The 15,150-nt window shown below is 46.4% G+C and overlaps 1 protein-coding gene across 1 annotated transcript in view; it reads left to right on the forward strand.

Moving 5' to 3' along the window:
* kcnh1a (potassium voltage-gated channel, subfamily H (eag-related), member 1a) overlaps window positions 1-15,150 on the forward strand; it is a 65,912-nt gene that overhangs the window by 34,973 nt on the left and 15,789 nt on the right. The window contains 1 exon segment of the mRNA XM_076992089.1: window positions 6,352-6,548. Within this exon segment, the coding sequence (XP_076848204.1) occupies window positions 6,352-6,548 (197 nt within the window).

Here is a 15,150-nt window from a genome sequence, read left to right on the forward strand (position 1 = left end):
CACGATTCATGTGGACTCGGGCACGGTTCGCTTCTAGTGTGAGCGCTATCCGGGCCCGGGCACGGTTGGTGCCTCGTCTGATTGGTTCATTTCGCTGGAACTCAAACATGACATCAGTGATGCGACGCTCACGTTAAACAGTCATAGCGGCAAAGCGATTAGCAGACAATCGTTGTGTTAAATTATCGATAAATCTGTGCTTGCACCGTGTTTCTGCACTCCCAAAACGACTCCAAAAATACAATAAAAAGAGAATCGTGAACTCTATAGTGTTGTGCGAGCGCGCTTTTTTCCAAATAAAGCGGCGTTGTGATGACGTAAGCGTGCTCGGGCCGGGTTGCTGAAGCGAGTGTGAGTGCAGGCCAGAGGGGGAGTGGGGAGGGGGGATAACCGGGCCCCAGCACGGAACAAGCAAACCGTGCCTAGTGTGAGTACGCCCTAAAAAGATGAAGCACAGGATTGGAGGGTGTGTGTGTGTGTGTGTGTGTGAGTATGCTCCATAGGAGTAAAGTGTGCATTAGTGCTTTTATCTGTGATTATGGTGTGCCCCAGATCAGTCTGCTGGATCTGAAAGGTGTTTGCAGGCATCTGAATTCAAACTTGGGTTTCTGCGTCATTTCTGTAATTTGTGTCTGTGGGTAGTTGTGGTGCATTTAAAGAGGTGAGAAAAATAAAGTGAGAAAAAAAAACAACAAAGTGAAAATTGAGTCCAGAGGCTCAATTAACAACATGGACTGGCAGCGCAGGAGACGGGAGAGGGGCTAGCTGTCATACTGGACAAAACGAGAGAGAGAAAGAGAGAGAGAGAGAGAGAGAGAGAGACAAAGAGAGAGAGAGAGAGACTGGATTAATGAACTTGGACAGTTCTGAAATGAGGCACTGATTGTCTGAAATACACCACTGCACAAGCAGCCTCCTGATCCCAGTTCAGTTTGGACGTATTATGTATTTATTTTTAGACTCTACCTTTTAGTCATTATGAGGTCGGGATCAGTAGCCTTAGACGCCGCGGTGCAGTGAGGGAATGCGGTGAGATGTGCACACACCTACGTAGTCGTTTAAGTACCTTCAGTCCAATGTGAATCATTATTGATGCTCTTCAGCACTGCCAGTTTATTTAAACGAGCTTTCTGTCTGCGTAAACAAAGCTCCGAACACCCACGCTGCAAAAGTGTTGGTGATGCTGTAATGAAGAAAGCAATGTGCTTGGTGACATAAGGTTTTTCTCTTTTTATCACTTAATGAGCTCGTGCCTTCGGTTCATTGGTTGGAGTTAGCTAGGAGGGAGGAGTTTTGGGGCGTGGCCATTCTCTCAACCTAAAATTATACAGGACTCCTTCCTGCAGAAGTGGAGCTGACACCTGCCATTCTCATGCGTGTGCCATTATTAGGGTCACGCAGTGCATGCGTGTGCCATTATTAGACTCACGCAGTGCATGCGTGTGCCATTATTAGGGTCACGCAGTGCATGCGTGTGCCATTATTAGGGTCACGCAGCGCATGCGTGTGCCATTATTAGGGTCACGCAGTGCATGCGTGTGCCATTATTAGGGTCACACAGTGTATGCGTGTGCCATTATTAGGGTCACGCAGTGTATGCGTGTGCCATTATTAGGGTCACGCAGTGCATGCGTGTGCCATTATTAGGGTCACACAGTGCATGCATGCGTCATTATTAGGGTCACGCAGTGCATGCGTGTGTGTGCCTCACTGAGGCTTTTCCCAATGGGCCTTCTTATTAAACCACATGCCTAATGCCATTATATGTAGATATACACATATTACCATGTGTTGATAATACTATAGAAAGAGATGACCTACACAGTGTCCCTCCCAGAACCCAAGAACCTTGTGTCACCAGACGTTTTCTTCCACTCAGCTCCTCTACTGCTCATGAAGAGTTAGGGCACCCAGAGCTTCTGAAAATGGCTGGAAATTCTAGGTTCAGTTTGCGGTAATTTAACATGTGTTTAGCTGTTAAGATCGCAACATTCCTCTTTGAAAAAGCTATAAAACGAAAGTGCAATCTTTGGAAAAGTGACACACCCCGCGCATTTTCTACTCTTGTGACATCAGCACATTTCAGTCCAGATATCTTTCAACATGTGCTTTCAGCAATAGCTTTGAAAATTGAAACTGTCAACTGTTATTTAGGGGAAATGTGCTCTACAAACCATGGAAGACAGTTGAATGAACTGTGCTGAGAATGAGGTCCTAAGTATTAAAAAAACTGAAAAAATGTTAAAGCAAAGGTGTCCCAAAACCTTTGACAGGCTAGATTGACTGTCCGGAACAAGACTCGCGAGTGTATCAAAACTAGTTTATTATTCTATTTAAGTTAAATAAGTTAAAGTTAATTTAACTTAAGTTAAAGTTAAATATAATTTTGGATTCTGTCCGGATGCATTACTTCCCATTAACACAACATAAAGATGTGAAAACCAATTGCACAGCAGGACAACAGATGTGTCGGGGTTAGTGGACGAGCACTGTGGACCGTGATCTTGTCCCCCGTCTCTACTGATATTTGTGTGCTAAAAAACATTCAAATGAGTGTGCCCTCCTGAGTGAGTGTGCCCTCCTGGGTGAGTGAGTGTGCCCTCCTGAGTGAGTGAGTGTGCCCTCCTGAGTGAGTGTGCCCTCCTGAGTAAGTATGTCCTCCTGAGTGAGTGAGTGAGTGTACCCTCTTGAGTGAGTGTGTCCTCCTGAGTGAGTGAGTGTGTCCTCCTGAGTGAGTGAGTGTGCCCTCCTGAGTGAGTGTGTGTGCCCTCCTGAGTGAGTGAGTGTGCCCTCCTGAGTGAGTGTGTGTGCCCTCCTGAGTAAGTGAGTGTGCCCTCCTGAGTGAGTGAGTGTGCCCTCCTGAGTGAGTGAGTGTGCCCTCCTGAGTGAGTGTGCCCTCCTCAATGAGTGTGTTCTCCTGAGTGAGTGTGTGTGCCCTCCTGAGTGAGTGAGTGTGCCCTCCTGAGTGAGTGAGTGTGCCCTCCTGAGTGAGTGTGTCCTCCTGAGTGAGTGTGTCCTCCTGAGTAAGTGAGTGTGCCCTCCTGAGTGAGTGTGTCCTCCTGAGTAAGTAAGTGTGTCCTCCTGAATGAATGAGCATGTCCTCCTCAATGAGTGTGTTCTCCTGAGTGAGTGAGTGAGTGTGCCCACCTGAGTGATTGAGTGTGCCCTCCTGAGTGAGTGTGGCCGCCTGAGTGAGTGAGTGTGCCCTCCTAAGTGAGTGTGCCCTTCTGAGTGAGTGTGCCCTCCTGAGTGAGTGAGTGTGCTGCCCTCCTGAGTGAGTGTGCCCTCCTGAGTGAGTGAGTGTGCCCTCCTGAGTGAGTGAGTGTGCCCTCCTGAGTGAGTGTGCCCTCCTGAATGAATGAGCATGTCCTCCTCAATGAGTTTGTTCTCCTGAGTGAGTGCGAGAGTGTGCCCAGTTGAGTGAATGAGTGTGTCTCCCAGAGAGTGAAGGTGTCTATCTGAGTGAGTGTGCCCAGTTGAGTGAATGAGTGTGTCCTCCAGAGAGTGAAGGTGTCTATCTGAGTGAGTGTGCCCAGTTGAGTGAATGAGTGTGTCCTCCAGAGAGTGAAGGTGTCTATCTGAGTGAGTGTGCTCACTGAGTGAATGAGTGTGTCCTCCAGAGAGTGAAGGTGTCTATCTGAGTGAGTGTGCTCACTGAGTGAATGAGTGTGTCCTCCAGAGAGTGAAGGTGTATATCTGAGTGTGCCCCCCTGAGATAGTGATTGTGCCCAGTTGAGTAAGTGTGCCTGCTTGGCTGAGTATTTCTGCCTGAGTGAATATGGCCACCTGTGTTTGGATGGTCTCCATGGATACCACCACCACACTGCGTCTCTGGAACCTCCACACACACACACACACACACACACACACACACACACACACACACACACACACACACACACACACACACACACACACACACACACACACACACACACACACCACTATCTCATGCTCTCTGTATGATTCATAGCCTTTATTAACCCATTTTTGCCTACCTGATTTACCCTATATACCCTGTTAACCACATTAATATTTGCCTCATCTATCCCACTTATAATTACCCCAGTTACCACATTTACAGAACTTGTACCCTGCCATGTACCCTGTCACCTCTGGATATGCTACCGCTGCTGTTTTAGTTTGAATGGACGTTTTTAAACACAAGAATAAACTCTACCTGTAGGGTTTTTTCATAATGTACCATAGAATCACAGACAGCACTAGGGTGGGATTAACTATAATATCTCCACTTTACAGATGACACACACAAAAATGAACAGACAGTAGCATGCACAAACACACACACACACACACACACACACACACACACACACACACACACACACACACACACACACACACAGACACACACACACACACACACAGACACACACACACTCACACACACCCACAGACACACACACACACACACACACACACACACACACCCACAGACACACACACACACACACTCACACACACCCACAGACACACACACACACACACACACACACACCCACAGACACACACACACACACACACACACACACACACACACACACACACACACACACACACACATACATACAAGCGCGCTTGCTTGTAAATGGACACCTGGGCAGACTGGATCTTTGTAAACTTCATTTTGTGACAGCCTGTAATCTTATTTGGCTGCAGTGCTGGTGTAATGGACTTGGGCTGAGTGCACGTCTCAGTGTCGCAATGCGACGCCACCACAAACTCCCCTTTACACTCTTCAGAACCAGAGACCTGGGCCAGGTGCTGTCCAGGAGACCCCATCCAGAACCAGAGACCTGGGCCAGGTGCTGTCCAGGAGACCCCATCCAGAACCAGAGACCTGGGCCAGGTGCTGTCCAGGAGACCCCATCCAGGGTCCACGCGCCCTGGAACCATGACACACTGATTACATCACACATAAGCGGAAGACTACTTCACAACATCGATGCTAATCGTTATTATTTACGCGAAGTACGTCAAGCATGTCACCGTAACATTTCCGCCAAATTTGTTTCGAGGTTTCACGTAAATGAATTGAGAGTCCCATCAAACTTAACACTTGAGATAATGAACACACATAAGACGATGTCATCAGAAACATGCGGCGAAGCCCCCGAGCGGGAGAGGTGTGTGTCAGGCCTCCTCTTCCTCACAGAGGATGTTTCTCTGGAGCAAGAGCAGGACGCCTTCCTGGTCACACCGAGGGGGATGGAGGGATGGAGCCATAGGGAGGGGGATGGAGGGATAGGGACAGAAGGAGGGGGATGGAGAGATAGGGACAGAGGGAGGAGATGGAGGGAGGGGATGGAGGGACAGAGGTGGAGGGAGGGGACGGAGGGCTATGTGGATTCTTTGATTCCAGCAAGGGAATGGAGGAATATTCTTCATGTCAAAACGTCTCCTTCACTCTCCACAACGGACATGCACATTATCTGCAATATTTGACACCACGTGGCCTTTGGGGCTCACCTTCCCTGCACTCATTAAGTGTGTGTGTCTGTGTGTGTGTGTGTGTGTGTGTGTGTGTGTGTGTGTGTGTGCGTGCGTGTGTGTGTGTGTGTGAGTACTGTGGCTCTGCTCTGCACAGGTAGCTGAATTTGGAGTTTAATCATTGGCACCGTGCTGCTGCCAGCTCGTGTTAAAAGGTTGGAATATTCTATGGGCTCCGTAATCAGCTAGCGCCGTGAGTGTGTATGAGCTGTCATGCTAACAGAGTGCAACAGTTGCCTTTATCCAGTCTGACATCCACACTGATAGAAAACTCTTAGAGGGGTGGACTCCACATCAGTATAGCCCATGGGAAACGAGAGAGAGAGAGAGAGAGAGAGAGAGAAAGAGGGAGGGATGGAGGGAGAGGGAAAGAAAGAAAGAATGTTACATGCTTGCTTTGAGGGAAAACAAAGCCATTTGCCTTTGAGATCTCTAGGATTTGAACTTTGAAATTAATTTTTCACAAATGCAGATTGTAATTGTCTGAGGCTGTAATGTGTAAATGTCAGTGGTGTGAGGGTGAGGAGTGTGATCTCACCATAGAGCGACACTGCTCGGGTGTTTCACGTGGACACCATCGCATCGTGGACTTTCATTGTGTGTTCCTGTACATGAGTGTGTGATGACGGTCATTACAGAAGATTCCCACGTTCATATGAGTCCTCAGCAGGGGACTGTTCACACACTCGAGCTGCTTGCGTTTGCGTGCTGGTGAAAACAGTGTGGGCATTTGTGTCATTTGTGTGTGTGTGTGTGTGTGTGTGTGTGTGTGTGTGTATGTGTATGTGTATAAAGCTTTATGTGTTTTTTGTATGTATGTGTGTGTGTGTGTCCATGCAGGCAAAGGGGACGTGTTCGGCGATGTCTTCTGGAAGGAGGTGACGTTGGCACAGTCGTGTGCCAATGTGCGGGCACTCACCTACTGCGATCTGCATGTGATCAAACGCGACGCCCTGCAGAAAGTTCTGGAATTCTACACGGCGTTCTCAAACCACTTCTCACGCAATCTGCTCCTTACCTACAACCTACGCAAGCGTGTGAGTTCAGTGTGTGTGTGTGTGTGTGTGTGTGTGTGTGTGTGTGTGTGTGTGCACATGTGTTTCTATTCTTCCAATCGCTTTCTTTTTATAGTAATGCTACATTTTTTTGTTTAATAGAATGTTTATACACACAGGCATGCTGACACACACATCTTGTATCTGACAATTTTTTTTCTTGACATTTCAAAGAGTGTGGAGTCTGTAGGAGATGTTGGTTTGAAGAACCTGTGTGTGTGTGTGTGTGTGTGTGTGTGTGTGTGTGTGTGTGTGTGTGTGTGTGTGTGTGTGTGTGTGTGTGTGTGAATGGAGAAGTGTGTATCTTACCTATATGTTGTTATGAGCCGTGGAAAGCCAATGTGTGGGGCAACTCCCAGGTGAATAAATGACTGTAGGCCCATTACTCTGGAAGGCCCGTTACTCTGAGTTCTGTTACTCTGAGAGTCCTGCTCCACTGGAAGGTCTGCTCCACCTGCTCCACCTGCTCCACCAATGCCGTTCCTCCGTTTGTCTGTGATCTGTAGACTGGGTTGTATCTGGGTTGCTGTTTCTTTTTGTTGTCATTTTGCTATTTCTCATTGTTGCATGGTGCTAGAGTCAGACTGGATAACGCCCCGATGAAGTCCACTAGGTTCCACTAGGTCTACTGTTCTTCACGCTACCTTTATCAGGCCCAACCATCCTGCTAAACCTCTGTGTCTTGGCTTCAAGTTCAGTCAGTAATAAAAATGCGTTCTATTGTGGGAGTGTGAGTGGCGAGCAGGCCAGCCACCGTCCTCGCCGCTATCGATCGCCAGCCCAGAAGTATCTCTCAGATCGGCGCTATTATTAGAGCCCAGAAGCACTGGCTCCTCCCACTACGGAAGGGAGAGGGAGCAGCGCGGCGACCGCGGCCGTGTCCGTGACAACCACGCACAGCAACACGGTAACGATATTCCCAGCTCTTGGCCAATGGGAGGCTCTCGGTCTCCGTCTCCACTTCCTTCATCACGTAGTTATTTACTTCTGGACTTTTTTTTGGACAGAATCCGTTGCTGCTTTTTATAGCTGTTCCTATAGATGTCACCCTGTCCCTCTGTCTCTCGTGTAATTCTGTTCCAATCTCCTGCTGCGTGTGCGTGTCTTTTATAGATATATTCGGGGACAGTGCAGACGGTAGCTTCTTCGTTCACTGCGGAGGGAAGTCACAGCCAAACATCCATTCCAAGGGCTTCCAAAGTTCAAACAGTGTATATATATATATATATATATATATATATATATATATATATATATATATATATATAAACCCTTTTCCCATGGGATTTTTAACTTCATCGTTACCATAGTAACAGTTTTGCTCATTAATGTCATTAATGTCATGGCCGTCACTGTTAAAGTTTCTAACAGCGTGTGAAGTGAAAGTATTCAACATTATAATAATGAATAATGATGCTGTGGTGAGAATCTTCTCCGGTGATATGGTTCTTGATCAAGGTGCTCTTTGATGGTTTTGGCACATTTGTAGGATATTAGTGGTCACAGTGTCACGATCAAATCCAAGGAAGATTCAGGATGTTTTTTCTTATTTGCCAGCTTTGTACGCTCCAAAGAAATACTTCCAGGCTTCGTAGTGGATTGTTAACGATGTCGCAGGGCTTGACCATCAATGAAATGTTTGGGAAATCCACAGTTTTCATTTTAATGTTCACCAATGTTCACCAATCCTCTTTACTTCTCTAAATGCTCACCAATCTCCTTCACTCCCCAAAATATTCACTATCCCCCATCACTCCCACAAATGTCCACCACTTCCCGTACGTAACGTCTGAGATATACAACAGACACGTTGTCTTAGCATCTACATATAAACAGTGAGATCAGAGTTCAGAAAGAGCACTGCAGTAGATCGAGGGTTAAATTAGCTCACTACACTGTAAATTAGTAATGATGTTTGCAGTTTTATTGTGACCCACATAGAAAAAAACATGTTAAAAACATTAAACATTAAGATAAATATGAATAAGTAATAATATATATTACATAGCACATAAAATACAAACATTCTATGAATATTTTAAAGATTAATATGTTAAACATAACATGTGCTACAAATGAGTTGCTAAGGTTACTGTACAGAAGGGCAGGGGAGGGGCAGCCTACAGTGACTCTTGAAACATGCTGTCCAATCAGAGCAGAGTGGACCGCATTCAGTGTGATGGACCCAGATGTGGCCACACACAGGCATGTGTGTACATCTAGGGGCGGTACGATATATCATTCAGGAACCATTATCGCTAGGTTGCAGCAGGCACATCTTTAACCACGGTACCTCAGGGATTCAGGAGGGGGGGGGGGGTTTAACTCGTGGAAATATCATGCATATTGCAGTTGCAGTCTGCAGGATTATGATTGCAGGGCAGTGTTTTTGTTCGTATTGTGAAGCCCAACCGTTACCGCACCCTTTCTGCTAGAGCGGTGGTGTACAACACGCTCCCGTCCTGTGGGACCTCCAGATTCAGGCACATGAATGAAGTGGTGAACCATCCAGACGATGTGGTGGTAGATTAGATGCAGAAAACAGCAGTGGTAACAGATGAGGCGGTCCCCAGTGATGGAGACATCCAAAGGATGGAATATGAAAAGTTGGGGGGGGGACAGGGACCAAACGAAATGGAGAGAATGTGGGAAGTTCTCATGAAGTTCCCATGATAGCTCAGTGATTATATGAGCACATGGGACTGTTCCTCTGTGTCTCTAGCAGAATGCAGGAATGATAACATCAGTTTCCGTCCAGAAGAACAGTCCTAGGAACAACGGAAACACCACGCTGTAGCCTCAACCTCCCGGTCTTCTGGTAGAAGGCTCAAAGTTCTGTCTGCTTTGGTCTTTCTTTGATCTTCTTGATATTCACACGTACAAAATATTTATTAAGAGATTGATTGTTCTTTTCAAAAGAGTCTTGTTTTCTGGGGTCTTGAGTTCTGCTGACAGTGTTCGAGGGCTGGTTTCCTTGTCTTTGAGAAGTGCACATTTCAGCAGGTGGTCATCTCTGCTTCAAGAGGCTTTGGGTCTTCCAAGTTCTTTTGTTCCAGCCACATCACCTGTTGTTTCAAAGCACTCACGGACCTGTTCTGGTCTTAGCTGCAGTTGGTCTGATGAAGATGATGGTCTGATGAAACACTAATGTGTTCACTATAGACAAACCTCCAATCTGCTCTTGCACAGACACACGGAAATAAATACTGCATCAGCCTAACAGTCACACACACACACACACACACACACACACACACACACACACACACACACACACACACACACACACACACACACACACACACACACACACACTACTTTCAGGGACTGCAAGTAACATTGATTGAAGGCTTATTCCTATAACATGACTCATGAACATGACAGGCGGCCTGAAAGACTGCGGCAGGGTCACGTGCTGCTGAGGAAGACGTGTCTCCTTCCTCTCGCGACCGTCTGAAGACTTATAGCCTCTCCACTTCCACCCCTTACGCAACATTCTCCGTCTTGGAATAACGCTGTCGGAACGCCTTTCCGCCCTCGGGGCCACGGAGATATTCACTCCAAAATGAACGGCGGGACAAACAGCAAACGTGTGATTCATTTCCAAGCTTGCCGCAAAGGAGCCTGATTGCAGTAAGGCCTCTGAGCCAGATCCTGAAGAAAAGCAATAAAACCCAGTCGTGGCGGATGAACGAGGGTTCTTTTGACTAATTTAGTTTCATTTGCAAAGGTACACGGCTGGTGCTTGCTGCTACCAAGGCAGCGTCCGTCTGCGTCTGTGTCTGTCTGCGTCTGCCGTCCCCGTGTGGGAGTTGAGACGGGAATTGGTCTTCTGAGAACCACCTGCAGCCTCCTGGGGTGTTCCGTTTGCTCTGAGACCAACAGTCCAATCAGGTGCCAGCACTTTTGCTTGCCACACGTGGCATAGCAGTCTCCTCCAGACCTGTTGAGGAGATCTGGAGAAGAGCCCATGAAGAACACATCCATCTTTAGGGGAAAATTATCCAGGATTGATCAACTGCCTCTGGGCTGAAGCGCTAGTGGGCAGAGACATTGCAGCCAACGGCGTGTACACCGGCAGTAAGGCTGATGCTCCCTAACGGGGGGGAGCGTTACCTAACAGCCATTACCCTGCGCCCCTAATTCACCGAGATCACCAGCTAAGTCTGGGTGTGCCAAGCATCCAATTCAGAAGAAGCTATTGCATTATGCCCTCTAATCTGGAATGTGCTTGGGGACTCCGTTCGGTTATATAAAGGTGTAAGTTATTAGAGCATTAGACAGAGAGCAGACCTGAGTTCTAGTGATATATGTGTGTATGCTGACACTTATTGGAATAGTCAAGTAATATAATAAACTGATAAAGCCATGACTGGCTTATTATACCCTAATTCTTTAAAGGTTTTTAGGGCATGTGAATGGTCTTGATTCATCTAAACACTCTCAGGACACTCATCTAAACACAAAGAGCACTCATCTGAACACAGAACACTCATCTTAACACTCAACTAAACACAGAACACTCATCTGAACACACAGAACGCTCATCTAAACATTCAACTAAACACAGAACACTCATCTGAACACACAGAACACTCATCTAAACATTCAACTAAACACAGAACACTCATCTTAACACAGAACACTCATCTTAACACTCAACTAAACACAGAATACTCACCTGAACACACAGAACACTCATTGAAACACTCACAGAACACACATCTAAAACACAAAGAACACTCATCTATAACACTCAGAGAACACTTATCTAAACACACACAGAACACTAATCTAAACACTCACAGAACATTCATCTGAACACACAGAACACTCATCTAAACACTCACAGAACACTTATCTAAACACTCAGTGAACACTCATCTATAACACTCAGAGAACACTTATCTAAACACACACAGAACACTAAACTAAACACTCAGAACACTCATCTAGAACATTCACTAGAACCTGAACTAGAACACTCTTCTAGAACATGCATCTAGAACAGCTTTTTGTTCAGAAAGTCTCACAGTGCACAATCAATAATATTGTGATTTATTAGAGTAGATTTTTATATTGGAGCCTGTTGTGAAGTGATTACTACAAAGTAATGATTAACAAACAATATATTGTTGGGCCCTCCGGGTGATGTTTTTGTGTTAAAATCCTGCTGATAATCTTAACTTTAATTAGAACGTGGTGTGTGTGTGTGTGTGTGTGTGTGTGTGTGTGTGTGTGTGTGTGTGTATAAAGAGAGGGGCTTGAGGGAACCAGGGACTGAATGAAGTAGAAGAATGAGAAGACATCAGTGAATCTACATCAAGGTTAATGCTGTGCAATATGTGCAATATCGTGTGTGTGTGTGTGTGTGTGTGTGTGTGTGTGTGTGTGTGTGTATTTGTGGTCACCCCAGTAACGCAGAATTTGCTGTAAAGCAGCTCAGGCGTGCTGTGTCAGGGTTTCACGGCTTTCGTTAGGGTTAGAGTTTATTCAGCTGCAACAACCACACACACACACACACACACACACACAACCACACACACACACACATACACATACACGCACACACAAATACACACACACGCACACCCACACACACGCACGCACACACACACACACACCCACACACACCCACACACACACACACACACACACACACACACACACACACACACACACACACAGAGACTCTAAGTATAAGCTGTGCCTAATTGTAACTTGCTCTCATCTGAAATATTGAAAAAATCAACAACACTAAAGGGACGGGAGACAAAGGAAGTTGTAAAAGGAACAGTGTCTCCAGAATGCAGGACACTACCACCCGTGAGGATCTCACACTGTGTGTGCGTGTGTGTGTGTGTGTGTGTGTGTGTGTGTGTGTGTGTGTGTATGTGTGTGTGTGTGTGTGTCAACCAGAAGGAAATCCAAAGGATGGTATCTGTGCAGGGACTGATCTGTTTAAGGGTTTCTGTATAATCATAGAGTTTGGAGCTCTCCAGATTTTCATACACACATATAGTGTAGTGGTCATTTGTATGTACTGGACTGTGTGGTATGTGTGTGCACATGAGCATAAAGTAGTAAGTGTGTGTACTTTGCTGTGTACTCTTCTGGCCTGTGATTGGCTGGGGGTCAAAGCTGAGGGATCAGATTCAGTGAAGTGGTGATGAGTGTGTGAAACCCAACACCAGTCAGCAGAAACCAGCCTGGCCGGGCTGAACTCATGGTCCAGAAAATAAGAAATGTCTTTGATGGCTTCCTGCACAATCAAAGTGAGGTAATTAGCTTTATCAGACAGGAATGAACATTCTCAGTAGGAGAAATCTATCTGATACTGAATAAATGCAGTAGCAGAGGGTAGTTCCGTTCAGTCCCCTCTCTCAATTCCTGTCCCCTTTCTCGATTTATGTTCCCTCTCGTTTCCTGTCCTCTCTCTTTGATTCTTGTCCCCTCTCTTTGATTCCTGTCCCCCTCTCTCGATTCCTGTCCCCCTCTCTCGATTTATGTCCCTCCTTCTCTCTCTATTTTACGTGGATATTGAGACATATTTATAGTTTGATTTCTTTGGCATGTAGGTGTGGCTGGAATAAGGCATAATACCATATTGTAGACACATGTGGGCATGGCTGAAATGTTGTTTACTAATTTCATGACTGACACAGATGCACTAATTCGGCACAATTCCATAAAGAGCTGGGGTTAGGCTGGTGTAAGACGTCATCAGTAGGTGTGGTTAGACAACTGCGATATCCAATCCAGTTAATTCCTCTCATTCCCTTTAAAAACCAATTGCGAGCTAGTGGCACAGCGCATGGACATTTTGTCATGGTTACACAGGCAAATCTGAAATGCCACACCCCCTGTTTGAAATGCCACACCCCCTGTTTGAAATGCCACACTCCCTCTTTGGAATGCCACACCCCCTGTTTGGAATGCCACACCCCCTGTTTGACATGCCACGCCCCATTTTGATCCACCCCATAGTACAATTATCCATCAGGTGGCTTTAGCACCCTGGCATATCTACCTGATTAGAGCACTAACTCTGACTTCTATGCAAAAGCCATTCACTTACATTAGGACTGGCAGTCCTGGTGAAGGCCGAGGGGATGGTGGTGTTTAATTTCACTGCTCTGGGATCAGTGTTGAGTGTGCTGGCAGTCCTGGTGAAGGCCATGGGGATGGTGGTGTTTACTTTCACTGCTCTGGGATCAGTGTTGAGTGTGCTGGCAGTCCTGGTGAAGGCCATGGGGATGGTGGTGTTTACTTTCACTGCTCTGGGATCAGTGTTGAGTGTGCTGGCAGTCCTGGTGAAGGCCAAGGGGATTGGTGGTGTTTACTTTCACTGCTCTGGGATCAGTGTTGAGTGTGCTGGCAGTCCTGGTGAAGGCCAAGGGGATGGTGGTGTTTACTTTCACTGCTCTGGGATCAGTGTTGAGTGTGCTGGCAGTCCTGGTGAAGGCCAAGGGGATTGGTGGTGTTTACTTTCACTGCTCTGGGATCAGTGTTGAGTGTGCTGGCAGTCCTGGTGAAGGCAGAGGGGATGGTGGTGTTTACTTTCACTGCTCTGGGATCAGTGTTGAGTGTGCTGGCAGTCCTGGTGAAGGCCGAGGGGATGGTAGTGTTTACTTTCACTGCTCTGGGATCAGTGTTGAGTGTGCTAGCAGCCCGTACCGGGCATCTAAAACCACTCTGGACCATCTGATGCTGGGCGAGACACTCATGCTCAGGCGAACGAAAGTTGCGTGTGCGAGTGTCAGTTGCTAAGCGGGAAGACCGCTAGCAACCGTGGACAATCTATAATAGTAGCAAAAACATGACGTGGCAACTCATGATGTGGGTGACCCCTGGTTTATTCAATATTGACGGCAGCCTAACTTTTTGATTGACAGCTAATTGAGCAATAGAACACGAGAGGGAGTGTGTTATCGTGAATATATGTACATGCCGTTACTTGACAACGCGTCCGCGGAGTGATACAGAGAATGAGAATACCGTGCTGTTATCACACATATCTGCAGGGTTAGAACACTTCTCAACCAGTCGGATTGTGAACTAACTGTTGTATAATTGGCAAATAATCATTTAGTGTTAGAAGGGGAGGGACAACTGTGAATTTTGATTGGACATAAATTTAAGTAGATTTCTTGATGGGACCAATTAGGTTTACAAATTTATATGTAATTCATTGGCCCTTTGGCGAGCTACTCGGAAAGGGGTGGAGCGACGTGTTGGAGACCCCTGGTGTAAAGTGTGTTTGCTAGAACAGAACGGAAGTGTGTAAAGTGTGTTTGCTAGAACAGAACGGAAGTGTGTAAAGTGTGTCTGCTAGAACAGAACGGAAGTGTGTAAAGTGTGTTTGCTAGAACAGAACGGAAGTGTGTAAAGTGTGTTTGCTAGAACAGAACAGAAGTGTGTAAAGTGTGTCTGCTAGAACAGAATGGAAGTGTGTAAAGTGTGTCTGCTAGAACAGAATGGAAGTGTGTAAAGTGTGTCTGCTAGAACAGAATGGAAGTGTGTAAAGTGTGTCTGCTAGAACAGAACGGAAGTGTGTAAAGTGTGTCTGCTAGAACACAATGGA

The sequence above is a fragment of the Brachyhypopomus gauderio genome, unplaced genomic scaffold, assembly GCF_052324685.1.
Source record: "Brachyhypopomus gauderio isolate BG-103 unplaced genomic scaffold, BGAUD_0.2 sc89, whole genome shotgun sequence".
Lineage (NCBI taxonomy): Eukaryota > Metazoa > Chordata > Actinopteri > Gymnotiformes > Hypopomidae > Brachyhypopomus > Brachyhypopomus gauderio.